This window comes from Pinus tabuliformis, chromosome Q (assembly GCF_031772625.1).
Source record: "Pinus tabuliformis cultivar Carrire ecotype Pingquan chromosome Q, CPIR1, whole genome shotgun sequence".
NCBI lineage: Eukaryota > Viridiplantae > Streptophyta > Pinopsida > Pinales > Pinaceae > Pinus > Pinus tabuliformis.
The window spans coordinates 1,265,148,842-1,265,175,476 of record NC_142296.1 but is presented as its reverse complement, the minus strand read 5'-3'; the positions used below and the strand labels follow the sequence as shown (position 1 = coordinate 1,265,175,476).

The following is a 26,635-nucleotide window of genomic DNA, read 5'->3' as shown; positions in this document are numbered from 1 at the left end:
AGAGATTCCAACTGATTCAACGCATTGAAAGTTAGAAAGTATTATGATAATACTCCCTACCAAGATTAGAACTTCAAAACAGACACATTGTTTTCTCACTTCTTTACTAATATTCATAATTTCAATTAAAAAACCTTGACAGTTTTGTAATTTCCTAATTATATTTAACGAACAAATCATCTCATGACAGACAATTTGCTCATCAAATTCCATCCCTGGTCCCACCCTGTCCACACCAACAGCGTGCAGTTTTGTTATTTCCTAATTATATTTAACGAACAAATCATCCCATGACAGACAATTTGCCCATCAAATTCCATCCCTGGTCCCGCCCTGTCCACACCAACGGCGTGCTTGGATCCAGGAAGCGTCCATTCCTATGTGGAGTTGCTGACGTTTGGAATCGATCCGTTTTTTTCTTTACTCTCTTGGGCTCCACCACCGGCCGGATCCTGCAGAGTCGCTGACTTGTGCGTGACTTCCATTGCTATGTTTACCAGAATCTTCTCTCGTCTCACTGTCTCTATTCCACACGGTTGGTAGACCGTCAGAGCCCAACATCTGTTCCTCCGACGGCGCGCGATCCGTCCAGAAGCTTCATCATAATTTCCAGGAGGTTCTTCATAATTTCATTTCCCAGTTTTCCTAACGCCGTCAATGGTCACTAGAAGCATAATGAGATTGTTATTGCTCCCAAGTTACCTCGAAGGAGAGCCCAGGAGCCGATATCGCCTATGAAATAATGATCAGTTTTCTCCTATATATTGGGAAATCTGGCATTGCATTTTTCATTACTTCTCGCAATACCTGCTCCGGATAATTTACAGCATTAATGGCACTTTCTATTGACATCAACGAAATTCGCAGACTGTATGAAACGATCGATGAAAATTGCGACGGCAGGCTGACTGTAACTGAGATGTATCGCTCCCTGAGTCGGATCGGAATCGATATTTCAGAAGAAGACTTAAAATGTGTGGTTGCACAAATGTCTCAGAGCGAAGAGGGTAGCTGCTGCTTTTTTTTTTTTTTTTTCATAAAGAAAAGCGCATCGATATTTATATTAAGGAAAAAAAAATTTCATCATAAAACTGATGGGTCTTTTTTAAACAAGACCGCGATAGGGAAAGTCTTTGATATGAAGATAACAGCATAGCCTTGATATCAGAAGCATTACATAGAAAGATAATGTGGCAAAAAGACTCATTGCTGGAAAAAAGCTTATCACTAATAAGACATATAGCACCTCTGATCACAGTCTACAAAAACAAAATTGAAAACTTTATACCCAAACAGACACGAAGCTGTCATGTGGGAGAAGGATAGAGTGCCAAAACTGAAGATAGGACGAAATTGGAGGAGATGTTTGAGTCTTCAAAAACTTTTAGATTCCTCCATTTCCAGAAGCACTAGATTGTTGTGGGAAGGATTGGGCGAATGTTTGCATTCTGTCCTCCCCACCAGGTGAAAGCTGGAGACGAAGCCCGAGCGCCCAGCACGTTCAGTCCATGAAGACCATACTTCCATCGTCCATACAGCAAGAAAATAAAGGGGAGAAAATTCAGGATGAGAGTAAAACGACGAGGGAGAGCGCGTGCCGAGGAATCAAGCTTTGAAACTATTTAAACAGAAGGCCAGAAGTACAACGGAGTCCAGAAGACTGTAGGTGGCAAGATAATGAAAAAGGTGGCGAAGGCACCGCTCGGACAAGAGTAAAAACAGACAGAAGAGGGTAGCTTAACATTTGATGAATTTGTTGGGCTCTGTCAGTTTCTTCTGGACGATACGAGATCAGAAGATGAACTGGGCAATGGCGATGGGTGTGAGGATTTGATGGAGGCTTTCAAGGTCTATGATATCAATAAGGACGGCTTCATATCCTCCACTGAGCTTCAACGGGTGCTCTGTAATCTGGGATTCATGGAGGGGGAAAATCTAGAAAACTGCCAGAAGATGATATGTACATATGATTCGGATTCCAACGGGCTCTTGGATTTTCTTGAATTCAAGAACATGATGACATGTAAGATCCCTATTGATCCTCAGAGGTCTTAGAGTCTTCGACTCCACATTTTGAACCAGGGTTAAGAAAATCCAAGAACATGATGACATGTAAGATCCCTATTGATCCTCAGAGGTCTTAGAGTCTTCGACTCCACATTTTGAACCAGGGTTGATTCTAATTGATATAAAGTATTTATATCAAAATTAATAATTAATATTCTGAAATGTTCATGTAATATCTTTATGTCATAATAAATAATTTTGAAATGTTCAAGTAGACATCATATTACTGATTTTATTTATTTACTTTTATTTAATTTTTTATTAAAAAAAATATAAAAATAACTGATATTATTTTTCAATTTTATTTATTTATTGAATTGGAGTGAGGTGGTTAATAGTATGGGAGTAGTCTACCCAGGCAGAGGAATTGCTCGGTTTCTGTCGCTGCCCGGGAAAACCTCTGGCTCCGGCAATTCCTCCGCCCTCCACCACCCTCCGCGAGCTTCGCCACCCTCTGCATTAAAGTCGACGTCTGACAGGAATTGCGGAGTCCATCGCCGTCTTGCCGCCGGGAGTTAATGCACCTTCCCAATTCGAATTCGGAAATAACTGTGGGCTGCTCCCTAGCCAATTCGACCCATCACTCCCCTGTAGCTCACCTAGTCACCAGAACAAGGTGCATTACTAACTCCCGAGCTCGACTCGGCACCTGCAGCTCACCAGAACAAGGCGAAAAACTCACTCCCGGGCTCTGCAACTCACCACCCAGGCGACAAATAGGCAGGTTCATTCATCAAACCCAATCCTCTAGTGATATGGTAGTCTAGTTGTTTTTGGTAGTGGAAGCGAATGATACTTACCTAATCGAGCAGTAGTGTGGCGACCAAAGAAATTGCAAAATCTGGGCTCAAATATAGGCAAAGTGAAGCCGCAATTGAGGTTGACTACATTAAAGTAGACCCATGGTGAAAGAATCTATGTTCTTGCTCTATGCTTGAATCTCCTTGTCTGTCAAATGTATTCTCATCTGTGTAACTACTGCTTACAGTGTGCCTGGGTAGACTACTCCCATGGAAAGAAGTGAAAAGCATAGTCTATCGTAGCATAAAATTCATTAATGAAGATTTCAAGCAAAACGCAAACTTCATTTATGAAGATTTCAAGCAAAACCCAAACTTGAAACCTGCAACTTCAATGGAACCACCTGTAATTGACAAATCCTTTGCTTTGGTTTGTTTGATGGAGCCAGCCAGGGAAACCTTGTGCCATGTGGGGCTGGTGGAGTTCTTTTCATTTCTGATGATCTTTCTTACTCTCGAAATCAGAATGGGTAGAGGAACAAACATCTTTGCAGAACTACAAGTTATTCTCAATCTTCTGAAGCGGGCTTCAGTAAACGGCATAGGCAGACTCCAAGTATTTGAGGACTTTAAACTTGTTGCATGGTTGAAAGGGAATTACAGGTTGCAGAACTAATCCCTGAGGCCTTTGCTTGAACGGACTGTCCTCACTACACGTTGATTCTTAGAGGCAACCACATTAGGAGGTCAATGCTGAAGCAGACTCTCTCTAAACAGGTTGTTGCTGGTTCCATTGGCTCTCTGCTAGTAGAGGAAGACACAGGGGTTAATGCCCCTGATGATCTCTAGTTTTAATTTTTCCACTGGCTGCTCTGTTTTTTCAGGATATGATTGTTATCATTCTGATGATAATGTGGAAGACTTGAAGTCGACACTTGTTACTATCAAGACAAGGTCTATTGTTTTTTCAGGATATGATTGTTATCATTCTGATGATAATGTGGAAGACTTGAAGTCGACACTTGTTACTATCAAGACAAGGTCTATTTATGCATTTTTTTCAGAACTATTGGGAGGTTTTTGTAAAGGCTTCAAAATCTGTTCTAGGTTTTAAGGGCACAGTCCCTTATTTGAATATGTAGGTTGCCATTTGATCATTTGAATATGTATGTTGCCATTTGATCATAGGGTAGTCTATGAAGGACAAGTTTTGCTATCCTTTACTAGTAGCCTTTTGTTCTTTATATGAGTAGTCGATGGCCTTTTGGGGGTGGCAACTACTATATCCTCTTGAAATAAAGTTATGATTTTACCTTCCAAGAAAATCAAAGGTCTGACAAACTTTTAACTTAGTTGACTCAAATGTGTAAATAAGCAATTATATGACTGTATGATTACCAAAGCCTACTAGTAAATCTTGCTTCTTTTGCTCAAGGATATGGTTATATTATTGATAAACCAAAACTGAAAGAACTAGGCTATTTATCAGAGATTAGAATGGTTTATGGTGACTGAGTAGATGTCTATTCCAGAGTGCAGACAAAAGAAGGGTAGAACAAAAGAAATGCTATGGCAGGTTCTTCTATTCAACAGGAATCTGTAAATATAATAAAAAATGAACATGATATCATGGCATGTTTTATAAAGAAACTTTAGGTGTACATTCCAAAATCCATAAGGAAAAAATACATAGTATTGAGCAAATAGCATAAAACGATTTTACTGAGTCCTTTGAGCATACAACAAACCTATGGGAAATATGTTTTAAAATATCATAGGTATGCTAAATCTGTTCTATAAATACTGTAGCTTTGAAATTTCTTTTTTTATCCATCTAAGCTTGTTCATACAAGGTTATGATAAAATGGTAATCGTTATGATAACCTTGTGTGTAATTGAATTACTTAATATTTATGACGATGATGATTGTTAATATCTACTAAAGACCAACTTTGGTCTATCCTGGTAAAGAATCTCTTAGTTTGCTTTAGAACTTTATTTCTATACTCTGAAAAATAGGCCTCGTCCTTCTTTTTCTCTAATAAACCTCATGTGATGCTGAGGAATCTCATGAGATGTTTGAGATACAAAGGAAACCCTAAATTAATTTACAATGAAGATAGGAATTTGCGAAACCATTACATTACCCTGCTCCTCCAGCTAACAATGATCTGGGGGCCTTCCAGGTTTTGATCCATTATAATCAACATACAAGCTCCATACACTAAGCAAAAGCAGAATCTATATTTAAATTGCCTAGTAAATACTGAATCTCATTTACAAAAATTTAAGTTTGGAGATTGTAAATACTAAACATCAGAATAGCAAGTAACATTTAAATAGTTCTATATTATGTTGATGCTAACATGTAAAGAACCCACATGTAGACAGAATTACCATAACCCAAGGGCACACACAGTCGCATGTGTTCATTTTATTAAGCAGTCTTCTAAATGTCGATTAAGTGTAAGTTTAGTTATGTGCATACATACAGACAAGGGTACAGATCTCTAAGAGGCTCCATGTTTGAATGCTTCAGATCATCTCCAATGGATGCGTTGTTGTACATGTGTCCAGATTCATTGGGCTTACTCTTCTTTGTCTATAAAGTAGAAAGCAAGGGTATAGGCTCATTCATTTAGTTCAGCAACAAGCAATGAATTATCCTATTGTATTTTTAATCACATATTCAAATATTGTTATTTACAATTGTTTTCAAGCCCATAGTAAGTTTTCCACTCTCCATTTATCATTTTTTAAATATTATAATTCTAGCTATATGAAGGAATTTCCCCCAAGTTGTAAATAGGGATGGTATCTCAATGTACTTTTAATAGTTCCTTTAATTTAACATATCTTTGGTGGTTAATAGTTTCGTTATTTGAACATAACTAAAATGTTATATGAATCCAACATGAATAGAAAAAACAATCTTTTAATATAGAACATGGGTGGGACTAGTTGCAAATCGATTCCAAACAACAAAACTCAAGAGGTTGGAGTTGGTGATGGTCCAAACAACAAAACTGAAGTTGGTGATGGGACTTTCTTTCATATTGCTTGTATCCTCCTACACTACAGGTATATGGGTAATGCCACCGGTGAGACTACTTGCAAATCCATTCCAAACACCAAAACTCCAGAGGCACCACTGTGTATCACTAGTAATACCATATATCAACTCTATGTTAAGCACAAAAAGAATTATACATCTCCCTAATCCTAGAAAATCTAAACACAATCATTTATTTATATTTTAATTATAATTGACAATAAAATATTTAATTCATGTTCGATATTAAAATAATTAAATAGTAATGAAAATCCACATCACATCTGACTTATCAAAAGATATAAGAACTACTTATCCATATAATAACAATAACAAAAGTTCCCTTTAAACTGCCCCTTCTATTCACTTTCCTTTCCTCTACCACAAAACTCTTTTCGAGCCAGAAACCTTTTCCCACAGTAACTCAAATCCACCACTGAAACTATCATATATTTCACGATGACCAATCCTAAAAGTTAGGACTCATGAATTACCGCATTGTATAAACACGATGTTAGCCTCCCCGCCCGGGTTCGACTCACGGTGCATGAATCGCTGCTCCGCAACAATGTAACCAATTCCGCTTCGCTGCTCCACAGCGTGTTGTATCATCTCGTTTCTACGAATATGTGTAATAAATGTTGCTTCTTCAACGAGGATACACTTCCCCCTGAAAATACAATCCATTAACCAAATATGTTATGACGTTAAGCCTACGTTTTCACTTTATTTTGCTGGAATTGGTTGTTAAAAATCAAATACATATGACGCTAAGTGTACGTTTTCACTTTATTTGCTGAAGGGGATGTTACCGATGTGGAGTAAAAAGTAAAGATTATTATTTAAAATATATATATTTTGCAGTGGCATGATCCGGATTATCCACAGTTTTGTGCTTATTCTGTCGACGTTTCAAACCCCAAAGGGGGTCCATCATTAGGACTAAATCAGAAAGAATATGAATGAAAGCTTGTTTTATGTATAAATAAATTTAGATTTTTTAAACTATTTTAACCGATTCAATTTATTTTGAATTTATATAAATTTAATTTGGTCTTGACAATGAATTATATTGGTTGGTTCCAACCAAAACTTCCTGTCATATAATTTTTATGAAAAGAAATTACTTAATTAACTTCAAGATATTAATTATTAATATTTAATATTTAATTATTAATTATTTTTAGTATTATTAATTATTAATTATTTATTATTAATTTTTAATTTTTAACATTAATATTATATTATATTATTTTTAATTTTTATATTTATATTTATATTGTTTTTTTTTTTTTTTTTGGGTAATTTATAGTGTTAAATAATAATAATAATATATAATTTATAAATAATAATAAAATTATTAATGTTAATATTTTTTAATGTTAGCAATAAATGTGGTTGATAGATGTTTGTTTATCAATTACGTGATTTATTAATGTGGTTGCGCTAGTGCTAGATGTAATCTCTCCACCTATAAAATGTTATTATTAAGGCCAATAGAAATTGAACACGTTTATAATAGTTTAATTTCATTAAAGGTGAATTTCATTTTCAACCCTACAATAAAAATTAAACCTAACCTAATAAGATTTAAATTTACAATTACAACAAATTTAGAACAAAATTTAACTCTAACTCATTGGAATATACATATATATATATATATATATATATAGCTTGAATTGTGTCATAAAATTGCTTTTGCTTTGCTAAGAGTTTGTCTTCCTTATATTTAAGGATACAAGTTAATAGCGCAAAACCTAGAGGCCTATGGCAAGAGTGAAATAGGGACTCCTTACAGAGCACTAATGAGTAATTATATGTGGCTTGGTTTGCCTTGAAAAAAGGTGATGAGTCAACTTGCATTACACTTATTTTTTGTTTTGACAGTCATGGAAATTCCAGTGATATTTTGATAAAATCTCGTAGGGATTTTTGTAAATTCAAGTTACAGTGGTCAAACTTCAAGGTTTTAGGTGCCCTAGAGGTTTTTGATGGTGTTGAATCCATTTCCACCATCAAAAACAAGGTTTTAGGTTCCCTAGAGGTTTTTGATGGTGCTGAATCCATTTCCACCATCAAAAACATGATTCAAACACTGCCTCTACAAGATTTTTTGAATTTTTTTCCCCTAGATTCTTACCACTTTTAACCTTTCCTCGGCTGAAAATAAAATCTGCTATAAAACATTAATTGAGTGGGGGTTGTATATGCCCACCGTTAAATTTTAGCCTTGACAAAATCCAAGTGTAAACATATACAACTGCTGCTTAATTAATACTCTACAGCATCGTGAATATTTGTTGCTCAATTCCTCCGCCTCTCTAAAAGAATCTGATTTTTAACATAGTTTAAAATATGATGAGTTATTGTATTTTATGATAATACTCAGACATGTAGCACGAACGTCGTGCTGGGATCCACGAAGCGTCCATGCCTGCGTACATTTGCTGTCGTTTGGGATCCATGCGTTCTTTCCTTTACTCTCTTGGGCTCCACCAGTGCCCTTCCTTGTGCGGAGCCGTTGACTTCTGCGTGACTTCCATTTATGTGTTTCCCAGAATCTTCTTTCGTCACAAATCTCCCTTCAACACGGTTAGTTGGACCTGTCGCTGCGACGTCCCCCACTTGAGCGAAAGCAGCGCGCAACCAATACCAGAAGCTTCTTCATAATTTCATTTACCCAGTCTTCCTAACGCCGTCAATGGCCACAAGAAGAGGAATGAGTTTGCTATTGTGCCCATGTTACCTCGAAGGAGAGCCCAGGAGCCCATATCGCGTATGATATAATGCTGGGCCTTTTCCTATATATTGGGAAATCTACCATTGCATTTTTCATTACTTCTCGCAATAGCTGCTCCGGATAATTTACAGCATTAATGGCGCTTTCTATTGAAATCGACGAGCTTCGCAGACTATATGAAACGATCGATGAAAATTGCGACGGCAGGCTGACTGTAAATGAAATGAATCGCTCCCTGTGTCGGATCGGAATCGATATTTCAGAAGAAGACTTAAAATGTCTGGTTGCACCAATATCTCAGAGCGCAGACGGTACCTTGACATTTGATGAATTTGTTGGACTGTATCAGTTTCTTCTTGAGGATACCAGATCAGAAGATGAATTGAGCAATGGGGATGGGTGTGAGGATTTAATGGAGGCTTTCAAGGTCTATGATATGAATAATGACGGCTTCATATCTTCCACCGAGCTTCAACGGGTGCTCTGTAATCTGGGATTCATGGAGGGAGGAAATCTGGAAAACTGCCAGAAGATGATATGTACATATGATTCGGACTCCAACGGACTACTGGACTTTCTTGAATTCAAGAATATGATAATCTGTAAGGTCCCTGTTGATCCTCAGAGGTCTTAGAGTCTTCGGCTCCATATTGTGAACCACGATTAACTCTATCTCTGCTCATCTGAATTTGGAAATGTTTATTCTCATTGAATTGAATTTCCACCTTCACAACTTTGCTCAAATCTGCTGGAGCACAAATGTAATAATTAAGTGTATTCTTTCATTTTTATATATTTTTCTCTAGGATTTTGCAACTTCATAAAGATGTGTAATCCATTGCAATGAATTTACCCATTAGCTTAGCATGCATCTTGCCCAATGATCTAATTTTGTCCTTTTTCTTTCTTTGTTTATCCAATTTCAAATTTTACCCTCTCATATATACATTTCTTTTTAGCTTAGTGCATTTCTTTTTAGTTTCGTGCATGCATGTTTTACTCTTTTGGGATTGCTAATTATTTTAAATCAAATAATTTTTTCATCTCCCCCAATCTACTCAATGAATAAGTTCTTCTAAGTTTATATCCCCGAATTAGTGATTTTTATTTTTGATCTAACTCTCATTTATATTAAAGACCTTATAATCCTTTCCCCTAGAGCTTCAATTTTTTCAACTACTATGGACATTCAAGGCTTTATCCATCATCACTCACATTATGAATATTTGTTGTAGACTCAGACTCTTTGAGTCACTTCCTAGGCATCCATCCTCATTAACATGGCTATGAATGGATGGATGCCTATGTTGGTATTTCTACTCTTCTTTTGTGTGCTATATTGTTCTTTACCAATACAATTTCTCTTCCCATAACTCTGCCCAACATCTTCTTTTTGCTAGAACTATTTCTTTCCATAAAAATTCTAGTCGACAAGCTTTTGTTGTTGAGATTGTTCTTCTCTCTTGCATGCATAAATCAAGACCCACTTCAATGTCAAACTGATGCAACATACTATGTTCACAATCTAATTTCTAAAAGCACAAAAAACTTGAAATGGAAAAGGATGCAACATGCAAATAAAACAATCATACAATGGGCGGGTTAACAAAGCAATAATTAAAAATTCAAATCATTTACAAATAATGCACAAAATGCACTTAAAAAAATATAAACTTTGGGCCAACCCACCAATCTAAGTCTCTTTTGGGGTTTATAAAAGAAAAAGAAAATTATAGCACGTACTCACTCAATGTCTTGTTTTCTTCTCAAGATCTCTAGCTTCTTCTTCCTCCTTTCCCCTAAAATCAAAATGTTATTCCCCCGACAATGCCTTTGTGATTCCCTCTAATAATATCCCTTTCACCATTAATATTCTAAACTATCAACCAAACAAAATTTAATACTGAATTAAATAATCATGTGATTGATTGATCAATATTTTCTTCCTTAAATCTCTTTATTGCATATCCATCTCACAAATTATTTAATTCATGTGTTACATATATTATTATATCTTATTTATAAAGACTTGAGGGCATGACCCTCACCTAAAAACTCCTTCCATTCCCACATCTCCACATTGGTATACTCCAACAACCCATGCCATTAAATGCAAAAAAAACATCAATGTTACATGAACTCCCAAAGTTGTTCATTGGTGATTTATATGGGAAGAGAATGAATGGCCCACACATCCTCTCCTTCATCTCTCTTTGATCCACTTTGATCCATGAGTATGGCCAATGGCATATGTTTTTGTATCAATTAAGTTCACACATTATTAGTGGATAGTGATATTTAGATTTTACTCTACTAATAGATTGACTTTCCAACAAAGTTGGAATAGATTTTCACTTAGTGAATATCTTGAAATTGCAATCCTTTTTGGTGCACTTCTTATTCTAATGGTGGTTTGGACCCCTCCTTCATTGTATACTCTCTCAATTCAATGAATTTTTAATATTTCCTATGCTTTTTGGTTGATGTAACCAAGACTTGCATGCTTGGATTTCTGATACATGCATGCTTTTATTCCCTAATCCATTTGCCCAATCCACAAATCAATGAAACCCATATTTTTGGTATGCAATTCAATTTGTCTAATCAAATCACTGGTTTATGAAGGAACAATAAGATGTATCCCTTAAAAAGTGCTTACCAAGGTCTCCTTTGCCATTGTTTGGACATTTTGTGTTGGAGGCCTCTCTTTTTTGTCAATCCCTATACTTTTCTTGGAGCTTCTCTAAATTTTCCTTATATATTTCCATTTCTACATCAATTTTCCCATGGCTTGGTTACACGTTTCCTCTTCCTAAACTAATCCTTCAAAAATCAGGTCACCAAAATGTAAAAACTTGGGTAGTGGAATTCCCACAATTTTCTAAACATCGTTGAAAAAATATTTTTTGAATGATGAGATCAATTACATTGAACATCTTTGAGAAACCTCTCACTATTCATGTTGAGTTCTCAGTTTTTGAGATTGAACTCTTGGACCTTCTCCTTATTCTTTGTCTTCCCCATCATCATAATCAATTTGCAATATTAATATACAAAAAATACAAAATGTGTAGCATGTGGTGTATGGCTCTAATAAATAAATATGCTCAATGACTAATGCAAAATGATGTGGCTCAAAAACCATTCTAGAGTGGTGTGCAAACTGAAATTCCATGAGGATAGAACCCTTCCATGGTAACATCAATCCATCCACCTTAGCAAAGACAAGAATAAATTATTACTCTTATTAAAAATGTTGGCTAAATTTAATTTGTATCTTTTGAAATGTCTTATAACTCTATTGTTGAATAATGTTTTTTCTTTGAGCTATGCCCTTACATTTATAATTACTACATTATATACCAATATAGATTCATCTTAATTTTGGATCTATCATGTGCCAAGGGAATCAAATCTCTTAAGGTGAAAACCTTTTTAAATTGAAAATACTTGATTTCACCTCAAAGGATTCCTTAGTGGATGATAGATATGGAGTTAGGGTTGATTTATATTGGTTGTAGTTATTTATCAAACAAATTTAAATTGAAAATACTTGATTTCACCTTGAGGGATTCCTTAGTGGATGATAGACATAGAGTTAAGATGGATCTATATTAATTGTAGCTGCTTGTCAAACAAAAAATGAGTTTGATAACATCTCACTTTAAAGTAATTTTTAATAGTCAGAGGCATGCTCTACTTCTATGAGGATGGGGTAGGGTGCATTTTTTTTGAGATTATAGACTATAAAATTATTTTGGATTTACTTGAACTTTGTCCATGACTCTCTAGAGATATTGCATCTCCAAACCTCACATCCATATAAATTAATAAGAGTAGTTAGTCTCAAAGATGAGTTTTTTTAATCTCATATTCAAAGATTGTTATTTACAATTTTTGTCAAGCCCATAGTAAACTTTTCAACCCCAATTTATCATTTTCTCATTATTATAATTTCACTAGTTTAACCACATTTCCTCCAAATTATAAATAAAAGTATTATATAAACCCAATAGTCTGACCCTTAATACTCCCCTTATTTTAACATACAAAAAGATGTTATATTTCCCTTATTTTATAACAATGTTATAAGAACCAAACTTAAATGGAACAAGCTAATCTTGTAATATGGAGTCAAAGGCACTACTATCACTAAGAATGTCATATGTCAAATTGTATGCTAAGTACAAAAAGATAAAGTGTTATTTTTTCTTTCTATGAAAAAAAATAAATATATAATATATATATATATATATATATATATATATATATATAAAATAAAAACATTTTCTATTGAAAATCAAATATAGAGTGATATAAAGTTTAATTAACATTTGTTTCCCTTTTAAATTGGAGTTGTCTAACGAGGCGGAGGAATTGCCTGGATGGTCAAAAGTGGCCAGAATTCGGGCAAAAATTTTCAAAAAAATCTTGTAGACACAGTCTTTGAATCGTGTTTTTGATGGTGGAAAATGATTCATCACCATCAAAAACATCTAGGACACCTAAAAAAGTTGAAGTTTAAGAACTATAACTTGGATTTACAAAAATCCTTACCGGATTTTCTCTAAATATGATCGGAATTTCCATAACTTTTCGGGCAATTCATCCAGCTAGTTAGACTACGACTTTTAAATTTAGTGATATAATTCTTATAAAATTGTTAATTTTTTTATTATTTAAAATTTATTTTTGAATATAGAAAAATTTTAAAAATATTTTATATATCTAAATCACTTAATTTAAATAAAGTCAATGTTGAGAATTTTTTGGTAATAACCACACATCTAGATGGGAACCAACCAATGTGGTTCATCATCATGAACCTTAATCACAATGGGTAGTAATTTCTCAATTTAAGCCTTTGTGATCCATAATTATAATGATAGAATCGTCCAGTAATAACCACATTCGAAACAGGTCGACCAAACCCTCTGGGTGTGGTTATTACCAAAAAATTCTCTGCGTTATACTTATGGATCACGGAAACCTCAATTCAGAGATTAAATAAATTTAACAATCAAAATTAGTGATGTAAAAAAACCTCTAAAACACTTAAATTATGGAGAATTCATAAAGGCAGAGGAATTGCCCAGACAACGAAAAGTGGCAGGCAAAAAATTTTCAAAAAATCTTGTAGAGACAATGTTTGAATCATGTTTTTGGTGGTGGAAATGGATTCAGCACCGTCAAAAACTCCAAAAACCCCTAAAATTATCTTTTACTTGGATTTACAAAATCCCATGTCAAATAAATTTCGATACAAAAAAACATAATCGTAAGGCTACGTTAAAAAAAAAAATAATAAATAAATAAAAATAAAAAAATACACTACCGCAATATTTAGATTGCATTATGATAATACTCCCGAGTCCCGACATGTCCGCACGAACGCCTGGTCTTGGATCCACGAAGCGTGCATGCCTACGTGGGGTTGCTGACGTTTGGGATCCATCCGTTGTTTCCTTTATCCTCTTAGGCTCCAGCAGCGTCCATCCTCATGCAGAGCCAATCCGTTGTTTCCTTTATCCTCTTAGGGTCCAGCAGCGTCCATCCTCGTGTAGAGCCGCTGACTTGTGCGTGACTTCCATTACTGTGTTTCCCAGAATCTTCTTTCGTCTCACCGTCTCCATTCCACACGGTTGGGTAGACAGTCAGAGCCCAACATCCGTTTATTCCGACGGCGAAACAATGGGTGAGAGCAACAGAGGGCGATCATATAGAAGGTTCTTCATAATTTCATTTATCTAATTTTCCTAACGCCGTCAATGGTGACCAGAAGCGGAATGAGATTGTTATTGCTCCCAGGGTACCTCGAAAGAGAGCCCAGGAGCCGATATCGCCTATGAAATAATGATCAGTTTTCTCCTATATATTTGGAAACCTGCAATGCCTCTTTCATTACTTCTCGCAATACCTGCTCCGAATAATTTACAGCATTAATGTCGCTTTGTATTGACATTGATGAACTTCGCAAAGTGTATGAAACGATAGATGAAAATTGCGACGGCAGGCTGACTGTAACTGAAATGAATCTCTCCCTGAATCGGATCGGGATCGATATTTCAGAAGAAGAGTTAAAATGTGTTGTTGCTCCAATGTCTCAGAGCGGAGACGGTAGCTTAACATTTGATGAATTTGTTGGGCTCTGTCACTTTCGTCTCGACGATACCAGATCAGAAGATGAACTGGGCAATGGGGATGGGTATGAGGATTTGATGGAGGCTTTCAAGGTCTATGATATCAATAACGATGGCTTCATATCCTCCGCCGAGCTTCAACGGGTGCTCTGTAATCTGGGATTCATGGAAGGGGAAAATCTAGAAAACTGCCAGAAGATGATATGTACATATGATTCGGACTCCAACGGGCTATTGGAATTTCTTGAATTCAAGAACATGATGACTTGTAAGATCCATGTTGATCCTCAGAGATCTTAGAGATTTCGGCTCCATATTGTGAATGAGGGTTAACGCTACCATGTACTCATCTGAATTTGAAAATGTTCCTTCTCATTGATATAAAGTATTTATATCTTCATTGCACACGAGTGTATGGATCAATGGTTGGGGCAGTCGGCTGCCACGCATCCCACCAGAGATCGTGTACTGATTTGTAACGCTGCGCAGCAGCATATAAAAGTTTCAATGAGATTGTAATGTGAATATTTGGAGATGTGACGGATGTCAGCTTGTCTGACACGTATATATGTACAAAAAAAAGAGGACCCCATAGGAACTAGCCCCTCCCTTTAAAAAATAAAATAAAAAGTATTTATATCTTAATTACTCACTCATCTTGCATAACATAGCGGGGACCATACCTAGTAACAACCTAATCACCCTCATCACTTTGCTCAAATATAATGGAGAACTAATGTAATGATTATAAATTTAAATGTATTCTTTCATTCTTATATATTTTGCAACAACTTCATAAAGATGTTTAAAGTGTAATCGATGGCAATAATTTTTTTTTTAAGCTAGACAAGCATCTTGTCGCATGATCTAATTTTGTCTTTTGCATTCCCGTTTAGCTTGGTGCGTGCATGCTTCACTTCTAGGGATTTCAATTAGTTTAGATTGAATAATTTCTCTATCTCCATAACTCACCGAATGACTTCTGACTTCTTCTAGGTTTAATCTCACTAAGTCTGTAGTGATTTCTATCTTTAGTCTAACCCTCGTTTATATCAAAAACTTTATAATCCTCTTTTTTAGAGTTTCAAATTTTCCAATTGCTTCGTTGACAATCAAAGCGCTAGCCATCATCACTCACATTAAGAATATTTATTCTATATCTCTTTATTTGAGTTACTTGTAAGGTATCTATCTTCATTAACATGGCTCTTAGTCTTCAATATTTAGGTAATTTGATTTGCAACTCTTTTATATTATTCATGAGTTTATGATGATATTTCAACTCTTTTGTTTGTGTGTTATATTGTTCTTTACTAATATAATTTCTTTTCTTCTAGATTTAATTAACAACTTTTTTTACTAGAACTATTTTCTTTATAATAATTCTACCCAACAACCTCTAGTTGTTGAGATTGTTCTTTTGTTTGTGTGTTATATTGTTCTTTACTAATATAATTTCTTTTCTTCTAGATTTAATTAACAACTTTTTTTACTAGAACTATTTTCTTTATAATAATTCTACCCAACAAGCTCTAGTTGTTGAGATTGTTCTTTTTTCTTGCATGCATAAATCAAGACCCACTTCAACACTCTATAAGAATTCTACCCAACAAAATCAAGACCTGCTTCAACACTCTATAAGAATTCTACCTAACAAGCTCCCATTGTTGAGATTGTTCTTCTCTCTTGCATGCATAAATCATGACCCACTTCAACACCAAAGTGATGCAACACATTAGGGTCACAAATCTAATTTCTAAAAGCACACAAAAATTGAAATGGAAGGATGCAACATGGAAATAAAGCAAACATACAATGGGTGGCTAAACAAAGCATTAATTAAAAATTTAAAGCGTTTGCAAACAATGCACAAAGTGCACTTAATAAAATATAAACTTTGACCCAAATTATCTCTTCAAAATATTAAAATTACCCATGAATCTAAGTCTCAGTTCAGTTTACAAAAGAAAAAGGAAATTATAGAACAAAGTTACTGATCAAATGAGAACTATTACCTCCAAACAAGAACTCTATCAAAAAAACCCAAAGAAGCATGAAAAAAGAGGTTGAAAACGAAACTACCCACTAATCTAAGTCTGGGTTCGGTTTACAAAAGAAAAAAGAAATTATAGAACAAAGTTACTGATCAAACGAGAACTATTACCTCAAAACAATAACTCTAGCAAAAAAACATGAAAAAAGAGGTTGAAAAAGAAAAGTGTTGATGTTCAAATAACTTCTTTTTTTAAAGTAAATTTTCAACATTTTTTAAAAATGGCAGAAAAAAATATTTTTTTTTGTGAAAAGACACCTTGAAAACAAAAAGTGTTGATGCTTCAGAATAAATTTTCAACATTTTTAATCAAGTTTTTCGAATTAAAAAAATGTTGAAAATTTAGATGTTATTCCAGAATCAGCACTTTTCGTTTTCAAGGTACCTTTTGTAAAAAAATGTGAAAATTTACTTGGAAAAAAGATAAAAATAAAAAAATAAAATAAAATAAAATAAAAAAAATAAAAAATAAAATTATTGCAGCATAACACATTTCGTTTTCACCTTGTTTTTTCATGTTTTTTGAGGTTTTTTTTGGCTAAGTTCTCATTTTGAGGTAATAGTTTTGGTTTGATCGGTAACTTTGTTCTATAATTTCATGTTGCATCCTTCCATTTCAATTTTTGTGTGCTTTTAGAAATTGGATTTTGACCATACTGAGTTGCATCACTTTGGTGTTGAAGCAGGTCTTGATTTATGCAGGGAAAAGAGAAGAACAACCTCAAGAAAGAGAGCTTGTTGGGTAGAATTCTTATGGAAAGAAAATAGTTCTAGCAAAGGGAAGTTGTTAGGTAGAGCTATGGGAAGAGAAATTGTATTGGTAAAGAACAATATAGCACAAAACAAAAATACAAGCATAGGCGGATGAATAATATAGAGGAGTTGTAAATCAAATTATTTAGATATTGAAAGCCATGTTAATAAGGATGGATGCCTAGGAAGTGACTCAAAGAGTAATATCTACAATAAATATTCATAATATGAGTGATGATAGCTAAAGCTTTGAATTTCCAAAGTAGTTGAAAAAATTGAAGCTTTTAAAAAAAGCTTATAAAATATTTGATATAAATGAGAGTTATATCAAAAATAAAAATCACTACTTACTTACTTAGGGAGCATAAACCTAGAAAATCTCATTCATTATGTGGATTGAAGAAGATGAAGAAATTATTTGATTTAAATTAATTAGCAATCCAAGAGAGTGAGCATGCATGCACCGAGCTAAAAAGAAATACATATACAAGAAAAACTCATTCATTATATGGATTAAAGAAGATGATGAAATTATTTTATTTAAAATAATTAGCAACCCAAAAGAGCGAGCATGCATGCTCCGAGCTACAAGAAAATACATATACTAGAAAAGCTCATTCATTATGTGAATTGAAGAAGATGATGAAAATATTTGATTTAAAATAATTAGCAACCCCAGAAGAGAAAAACTCATTCATTATGTGGATTACCCCAAGAGAGTGAGCATGCATGCACCGAGCTAAAAGGATGGTACAATTTGAAATTGGATAAACAAAGAAAGAAAAAGGACAAAATTATATCATGGGACAACAACATCAAATTAGATCCTGGGACAGGATGCTTGCTAAGATAAAGGGTAAATTCATTGCAATGGATTACACTTTAAAGTTAGTTTAAACATCTTTATGAAGCTCTAAAATTCAAGAAAAAAATATATAAAAATGAAAGTATACATTTCATTATTCCATTAAAAATATATAAGAATGAAAGAATACAGTTAATTATTACATTTGTGCTCCATTAGATTTGAGCAAAGTGGTGAGGCACTGACTTCCATCACTGTTCTCACCATCTCCATTCGACACGGTTATATGGACCTGTTGTTGCGACGGCGAGACAGTGGGCGAAAGCAGTGCGCATCGATCCGGAATGTTCTTCATAATTTCATTTCTCCAATTTTCCTGACGTCGTCAATGATCACTAGAAGCAGAATGAGATTGTTATCGCGCACATGTCTGCGCGAACGCATGGTCGAAGCGTGCATGCCTGCGTGGAGTTGCTGACGTTTGGGATCCATCCGTTTTTCCTTTACTCTCTTGGGCTCCACCAGCGGCCATCCTCCTGCAGAGTCGCTGACTTCTGGGTAACTTCCGTTGCTATGTTTCCCAGGATCTTCATTCTTCTCACCGTCCCCATTCCACACGGTTGGTTAGACCGGGATGGCGGTTGGTTAGACCGGGATGGAATTTGACGGGCAAATTGCTTGTCATGGGGTGATTTGCCTGTCAAAATACAGTTTGAAATTTTACAAGATCGTGCTTTTAAGAAATTGTGAAAACATGTCAAAAATGTGTGAAAACCGTCAAGTGAGTCTATTTTGATCTCCGACGGCGCGCGATCCGTCTAGAAGCTTCGTCATAATTTCCAGAAGCTTCTTCATAATTTCATTTACTCAATTTTCTCCTATATATTGGGAAATCTGGCATTGCATTTTTCATTACTTCTCGCAATAGCTGCTCCCAATAATTTACAGCATTAATGGCGCTTTCTATTGATATCGACGAAATTCGCAGACTATATGAAACGATCGATGAAAATTGCGATGGCTGGCTGACTGTAAATGAAATGAATCGTTTCCTGTGTCGAATCGGAATCGATATTTCAGAAGAAGACTTAAAATGTGTCGTTGCACAAATGTCTCAGAGCGAAGACGGTAGCTTAACATTTGATGAATTTGTTGGGCTCTGTCACTTTCTTCTGGACGATACCAGATCAGAAGATGAATTGGGCAATGGCGATGGGTGTGAGGATTTGATGGAGGCTTTCAAGGTCTATGATATCAATAACGACGGCTTCATATCCTCCGCCGAGCTTCAGCGGGTGCTCTGTAATCTGGGATTCAAGGAAGGGGAAAATCTAGAAAACTGCCAGAAGATGATATTTACATATGATTCGGACTCCAACGGGCTATTGGACTTTCTTGAATTTAAGAACATGATGACCTGTAAGATCCCTGTTGATTCTCAGAGATCTTAGAGATTTCGGCTCCATATTGTGAACCAGGGTTAAAGCTACCCTGTACTCATCTGAATTTGAAAATGTTCCTTTCTCATTGATATAAAGTATTTATATCGTAATTACTCACCATATCAGCGACCATTTATGTACCTTGTAACAACCTAATCACCCTCACAACTTTGCTCAAATATAATGGAGAACTAATGTAATGATTAAAAATTGAAATGTATTTTTTCATTCTTATATATTCTTCTCTTAGATTTTGCAACAGCTTCATAAAGATGTTTAAAGTGTAATCCATTGCAATAAATTTATTTTTTATCTAGACAAGCATCTTGTCCCATGATCTAATTTTGTTTTTTCTCTTTCTTGGTTTTTCTAATTTCAAATTTTACCACCACATATATGCATTAGTGTAATCCATTGCAATAAATTTATTTTTTAGCTAGACAAGCATCTTGTCCCATGATCTAATTTTGTTTTTTCATTTTCTTGGTTTTTCTAATTTCAAACTTTACCACCACATATATGCATTCCCGTTTAGCTTGGTGTGTGCATGCTTCACTTCTTGGGGTTTCAATGAGTTTAAATCAAATAATTTATCTATCTTCCTAGCCCACCGAATGACTTCTCACTTCTTAGGTTTATGCTCACTAAGTAGCTAGTAATTTTTATCTTTGATCTAATTCTCGTTTATATCAAACACTTTATAAGTCTCTCTTTTAGAACTTCAAAATTTTCAATTGCTTTGTTAAAGCGCTAGGCATTGTCACTCATATTATGAATATCTGTTCCAGATCTTTTTCTTTGAGTTACTTCCTAAGTATCTATCTTCATTAACATGGCCTTCAACATCCAGGTAATTTGATTTGCAACTCTTCTATATTATTCATCAGCGTATGCTGGTATTTCTACCCTTCTTTTGTGTGCTATATTGTTCTTTACCAATACAATTTCTCTTCCCATAAATCTACCTAACAACTTCCTTTTGCTAGAACTATTTTCTTTCGATAAGAATTCTACCCAAAAAGCTCTCGTTGTTGAGATTGTTCTTCTCTCTTACATTTATAAATCAAGACCCGCTTCAACACCAATGTGATGCAACACAGTATGGTCACAAATCTAATTTCTTAAAGCACAAAAAAATTGAAATGGAAGGATGCAACATGCAAATAAAGCAAACATACAATGGGCAGCTTAGCAAAACATTAATTAAAAATTAGAGCATTTACAAACAATGCACAAAGTGCACTTAAGAAAGTATAAACTTTGAGCCAAATTATCTCTTCAAGATATTAAAACTACCCACGAATCTAAGTCTTAGTTGGGTTTACAAAAAAAAAGGAAATTATAGAACAAAGTTACCAATGAAGCGAGAACTATTACCTCAACACCAAAAAACGAAAAGTGTTGACGTTGGAATAACGTCTTTTTAGGGTAAATTTTCAACATTTTTTAATAAGAGTTTTGGAGTCATGATATTTTATATTTCACGTCATTATTTAAAAATGTTGAAAATTTACCAAAAACAACACTTTTTGTTTTCAGGGTGTCCTTTGTAAAAAAATTGGTTTTTATTGCTACTTTTAAAAAATATTGAAAATGTTGATCTAGATTGTCATTGATGTTAATATGGCAATATTCTATATATGAAGCCAAGGAGCGAAGCCACAGGAAAGCCAAGCCATGAGTAAGAGTCTATTACAAATTGTTCTTATTAAAATATCACATATGCTCAAGAGTAAGAGCCATATGATAGATATCGCATGAAATATCAGAAAGAGACAACAGGAACAATAGCAATCGGAAGAGTAGGGGTAGGAAAGTATGACTCAAGTCCCACACTCGTGAAGTCCTGCAAAGAGGAAGAATTCATCAGAAGGAGCAAAGAGGAACACACAGCGAGGAAAGCGCCAACAAGAACAATAGTTGTCAAAAGAATGGGGGTAGGAAAGTATGACTCAAGTCCCGCACTCGTGAAGTCCCGCAAACCGTCGTTTGTGATAAGGCGCGGACCTAATCGCTCCATTATAAACCACCCTATTGTAATATCACATCCGCATGGACTCATTATATTATTGTGGACCCGTTACACCATTACAACATGATTCAATGTTATATCACATCCGCATTGGAAGTCATGTATTAAAAAGGAATGCCACTTGAAATCTACGATTGCGATATATATATACAGACCCACGAGACCATTACAATACGTTGTAATACAACATCGCATCTGCCACATCGCAAGTTTTTTAAAAGCTATTGTCACATTAAAACCCCGATGCAACATAAGTATGCATACCCGCTACACAATTATAATACGTCCTAAAGAAATATCGCATCTATCGCATATCGCAAGTCTTGAAGAGATGTAACAATGAAAAGCCGTCGATTGGGATAAGGTTATGGACCCGACGGGTTTATTAACTATTGCTTAAGATTGCATCACATCCGCTCCATCAGCAGTAGCGAAATTACTGTGTTATTTGCGAACCTCTTAAAAGCTGCGATTGCGATTAAGGTAATGATGTGGCTGGTGGGACCACCCATTATATGTTTTATTTTAACTATATTGATATATGAAGATCGATGATGTTGATATCGGAGGACAGAGTATGTTATTGGCACGACTTGTAAAATACCTCCAGAAGCTGCAATTGCGATTAAAGGAATCACGTGGCACGTGGGATCTCCAATATGGTTTTTTAATATGCAACCCTTTTGTAATTTGGCGTCCTTTCGAATGAACGTGTCCTTTGAGTATTGGTGAATTCGAAGAGACAAAGGAATTCGAAGAGTGAGCGCAGAGGAAGCCGAAAGATCAAGCGAGTGAAAAGGAAGCCAAAGGTAAGGGGTATCAGGCATATATAACAGAGAACAAGGAAAGTTTACAGGTTGGTAAAACTATAAGAAACAGAGGAAGCCGAAGGTCTGGTAGACGTGGAAGAAGTAGGCAGACAGAAGTAAGCCATAGGTCCAGCAGGGTTGGGAGCATAGAATTACTACCAAACAGATCCAGACAATTTACAGTAGAGGGTTGGAGCCCTTGGGGTTGGTGCCTCAGAACTGGAAGGATTGGTGTCCTGGGAGTTGGTGCTCCTAAATCCAAGTTTGGTTCCTTGACAAGACAGGGTTGGTGCCTCACAAAAAGCCCAAGTTGGTGCTTGGCAACTAGTTGAAGCTATATATACATTGTACTTGATTTATTGCAAAGATTATATTAATAAAAGCATTCATTCATGTTATTTATTTCTGTGTTATAAATATAAATGATTTAACAAAAAATAATAATAACAATTGAAAATAAATACTGATTCATCCCCCCTCTCAGTATTTCCAACAGAAAATTTACTTCGAAAAAAATACGTTATTCAGCATCAACACTTTTCGTTCATTTCATGTTTTTTGAGGTTTTTTTTTGGCTAGAATTCTCCTTTTGAGTCATTTGATCGGTAACTTTGTTCTATAATTTCATGTTGCATCCTTCTATTTCAATTTTTGTGTGCTTTTAGAAATTAGATTTGTGACCATACTGTGTTGCATCACTTTAGTGTTGAAGCGGGTCTTGATTTATGCATGCAAAAAAAGAAGAACAATCAACAACAAGAGCTTGTTGGATTGAATTCTTATGGAAAGAAAATAGTTCTAGCAAAAAGAAGTTGCTAGGTAAAACTATGAGAAGAGAAATTGTATTAGTAGAAAAATATAACACATAAAATAATGGTATAAATACCAACATAGACTCCTCAATAATATAGAGGAGTTGCAAATCAAATTACCTAGATGTTGAGGACCATGTTAATAAGGTTGGATGCCTAGAAAGTGACTCAGAGTAGGATCTACATCAAATATTCATAATGTGAGTGATGATGGCTAAGGCCTTGAATGTCCAAAGTAGCTGAAAAAATTGAAGCTTTAGAAAAAAGGCTTATAAAATCTTCGATATAAATTACAGTGACGGTGTGACAGTGGACGAAAGCATCGCGCGATCGTTCCAAAACGTTCTTCATAATTTCATTTCTCCAATTTCCGTAACGCCGAAGGGGAATGAGATTGTTATTGCGGGCAAGAGCTATTTCCACCTTTATAGCTCCATTAAGAGACTCTAAGGACAGTCTTGGGAGACGGGTTCTAACATCGGCTTTGGTTGTCAACCTGTGTGCATCATTTCTCCGGCTAACAGATTCTGATTAACCATGGCTTATGTCAATGCCACATGATCCACCATGCACATGATTATGTCGATGCCACATGATCCACCATGCGCATGATAGATCCTAGAAATTGCGTTGATAGTATGACATGCGTTTGGAGGTTATGGCATGGAGCATACATGAGGTTGTGTGTGGGCGAATAAAATTCAAATTTGAAATGGCGTTGCCAGCCATGGAAGACGAATGGTCGAATGCTCGGATCGAGTTCGAAGGGAGACTCCATTAGATAAACTCACAAAGGTAAGCAAAATTTATTATGGTAGTTTGCTTAGAAAGCTAAGTGGTACGAGATCGATGAAGTAGAGCACAACTTCTTTGGTTAATCCTCTGTTAAGACTAAATCCCCCCTCCCCAAAAGGGTGGTCTGATCTGAAAAGGGATTGCGGAAATAAGGCCACAGGTGATGAAAATGGATTGGAGAGACAAGGGATTAGGCCAAGAAATTGAACAAGCCCTCTGCTGCCGATTGAACAGAGTGGTGATATGAGGTTTTGTGGAAAATGGATCGTAGAGATAAGGGCTTCGGCCAAGAAATTGAATAAGCCCTCTGCTGCCGATTAAGCAGCAAGTGCTGATATGAGGGTGGTTTTTTTTGGGTTAGAAATGTAATTTTCTTTATAAATTAGTATTGCTCTGTATTTTTCTGGATGAAAACAGGACCAATATTTGGTTAAATACACCAATCGCTTCTACTGAGTTTTCGAGCAAAATTCTTTAACTACCTTACTCATCCGATGGGGTCGCAACATCTCTGAAATTTGGGTATAAATTCATTCAAGGAACTTGACAGCCTGTATTTCGTATCGTTGATTTTCTACTGATAGCTAGACCGTCATCGCTGATTCTGTGCCCATGTTCATATTATTATTTTCTTGTCAATTAAAGCTTTGGGCAGAGGATTTCAGTATCGGTTGTGAGGCAAAAAAAATCATGCTCCTGCTGAGAAATTCAATGATCAAGACTTCAATGACACCATGTTTTGTTTTCCCTCCGTAATTGATACTCACAAGTCCAGCCGAGAAGCACCAGCAAGGATTCATTGGCACGACGCTGAGGCATAGCAGAGCACCGCATCATGTTTTCTCCATTTTCATTCAATACATTTTATACTTTCCCCGTTTCCATTTTTTTTCCTATTTGTTGAGAGATATAGATAGGGTTTTACCTTGTATAGCTGCACAGAGTATGAAAGCCGCACCAGGGTAGGTATTATGGGAGATCGTGAAGCAGAACAACTCTTTCCTTGTGAATTCGAACAACTATAGGAGCACCAAGATCTTTTCTTGTGCAGCCGAATAGCTACAAGAGCACCAAGATCCAGTTCAGCGAAGACACCTATAATCTCTGAAACTTGCATTCATTCAAGTTTTCAGGTATGGCTTCTCTTTTCCCTCTCTGTTGAAGTTTGTTGGTATATTTTGAACTGCTTATTTACATATTATGATCAGTGTTTTTTGAAGTCCCAACAGAGACAAGAAGAAAGCATGTAGATGCATTGAAATGTAGATTACAGAATCTAAGGGAAGAACTGTGTGACTTGGACCTTGATTCTCCATAAGCTTATAAGTTTATTTTCCGTGCAGGAATTTACATTTAGCTGCAAATTTTCAATAAAATGCAAAATTGTGCAAATTTATATTTTGAATTGCTTATTTGCATATTACGGACAATTTTTTTTGAAGTCCCAACAGAGACAAGAAGAAAGCATGTAAATGCATTGAAATGGAGATTACAGACTCCAAGGGAAGAACTGCGTGACTTGGACCTTGATTCTCCATAAGCTTATAAGGTTATTTTCCGTGAAGGAATTTATATTTAGCTACAAATTTTCAATAAAATGCAAAATTCTTGCAATTTTTGTTCATAAAGGTGCTTGTTATGACCTATAAAGCTGAATACAGGTATAGATAACTCTGGCAATGTTGCGGTTTTCCTCTGTTGTATGTGTTTTAGGGATCGATTCCATTAACTCACGATTTGATCTTTGGCTGGCTAACTATATAACGCTCTTCTTCCTCCTTGTTCTTTGGCAGGCTAGCCATTTTTCTGTTTCTTCCTCCTGTCTGAAAGAAGTACTAGTTCCTAACATACTATAGGACAAGTAATGGGAAAGTTCCGAAGATGAAAAGCAAGGAACCTTTGAGGTAAATTACCTTTCCTTTAATCCACCTTACATACAAACCAAATGCTCCGTTTGGGGACACTGGAAGTCCAGAGAAGTTGATTGCTTCATTGGGTTTCTCTGTAACTGGGAACAACTATGACACGTGTTTGTTGAAAGCAATGTGCAAGAGTATGTAGGAAATTATTTCCCAGAGATTTGTGGGAATTACCCTGGTGATTCCTTTGTCTCAAATTTCAAAATAAATTACTTTTGTTATAACATTTTGAAAAAACATTTGCATGGTCTCAAAGTTTGAAATAAACTTCTTTCATTATAACATTTTAAAAAAAAAGCATTTGCTCTGCATCATTCAATGCCATACATATGATATTCAAAGGTTTTATATTCTGGTTTTTATTTTCACAAATAATGATTCATGCCAATACAGACTCCATAACACACGTAAACATTGCAGACTCCATATACTTTGACTGGTACACACAATTTTGCAGAAGTTGTATATTATTT

The 26,635-nt window shown here is 35.4% G+C and overlaps 1 protein-coding gene and 3 pseudogenes across 1 annotated transcript; all 4 read left to right on the top strand.

The window, feature by feature from the left end:
• Positions 1 to 814: 814 nt before the first annotated feature.
• On the top strand, positions 815 to 2,077 carry LOC149224422 (calmodulin-like protein 3). Its single transcript, XM_089383557.1, has 2 exons — positions 815 to 1,007; positions 1,727 to 2,077. The coding sequence occupies exons 1-2, from the start codon at positions 833 to 835 to the stop codon at positions 2,053 to 2,055; spliced, it is 504 nt and encodes a 167-aa protein (XP_089239683.1). The 5' UTR covers positions 815 to 832; the 3' UTR covers positions 2,056 to 2,077.
• Positions 2,078 to 8,628: 6,551 nt separating this feature from the next.
• Positions 8,629 to 9,421, top strand: LOC149224421 (calmodulin-like protein 3 pseudogene; annotated as a pseudogene).
• A 5,123-nt stretch (positions 9,422 to 14,544) lies between these two features.
• Positions 14,545 to 15,075, top strand: LOC149224420 (calmodulin-like protein 2 pseudogene; annotated as a pseudogene).
• A 4,208-nt stretch (positions 15,076 to 19,283) lies between these two features.
• LOC149224419 (calmodulin-like protein 2 pseudogene) lies at positions 19,284 to 20,021 on the top strand (annotated as a pseudogene).
• Positions 20,022 to 26,635: the final 6,614 nt, after the last annotated feature.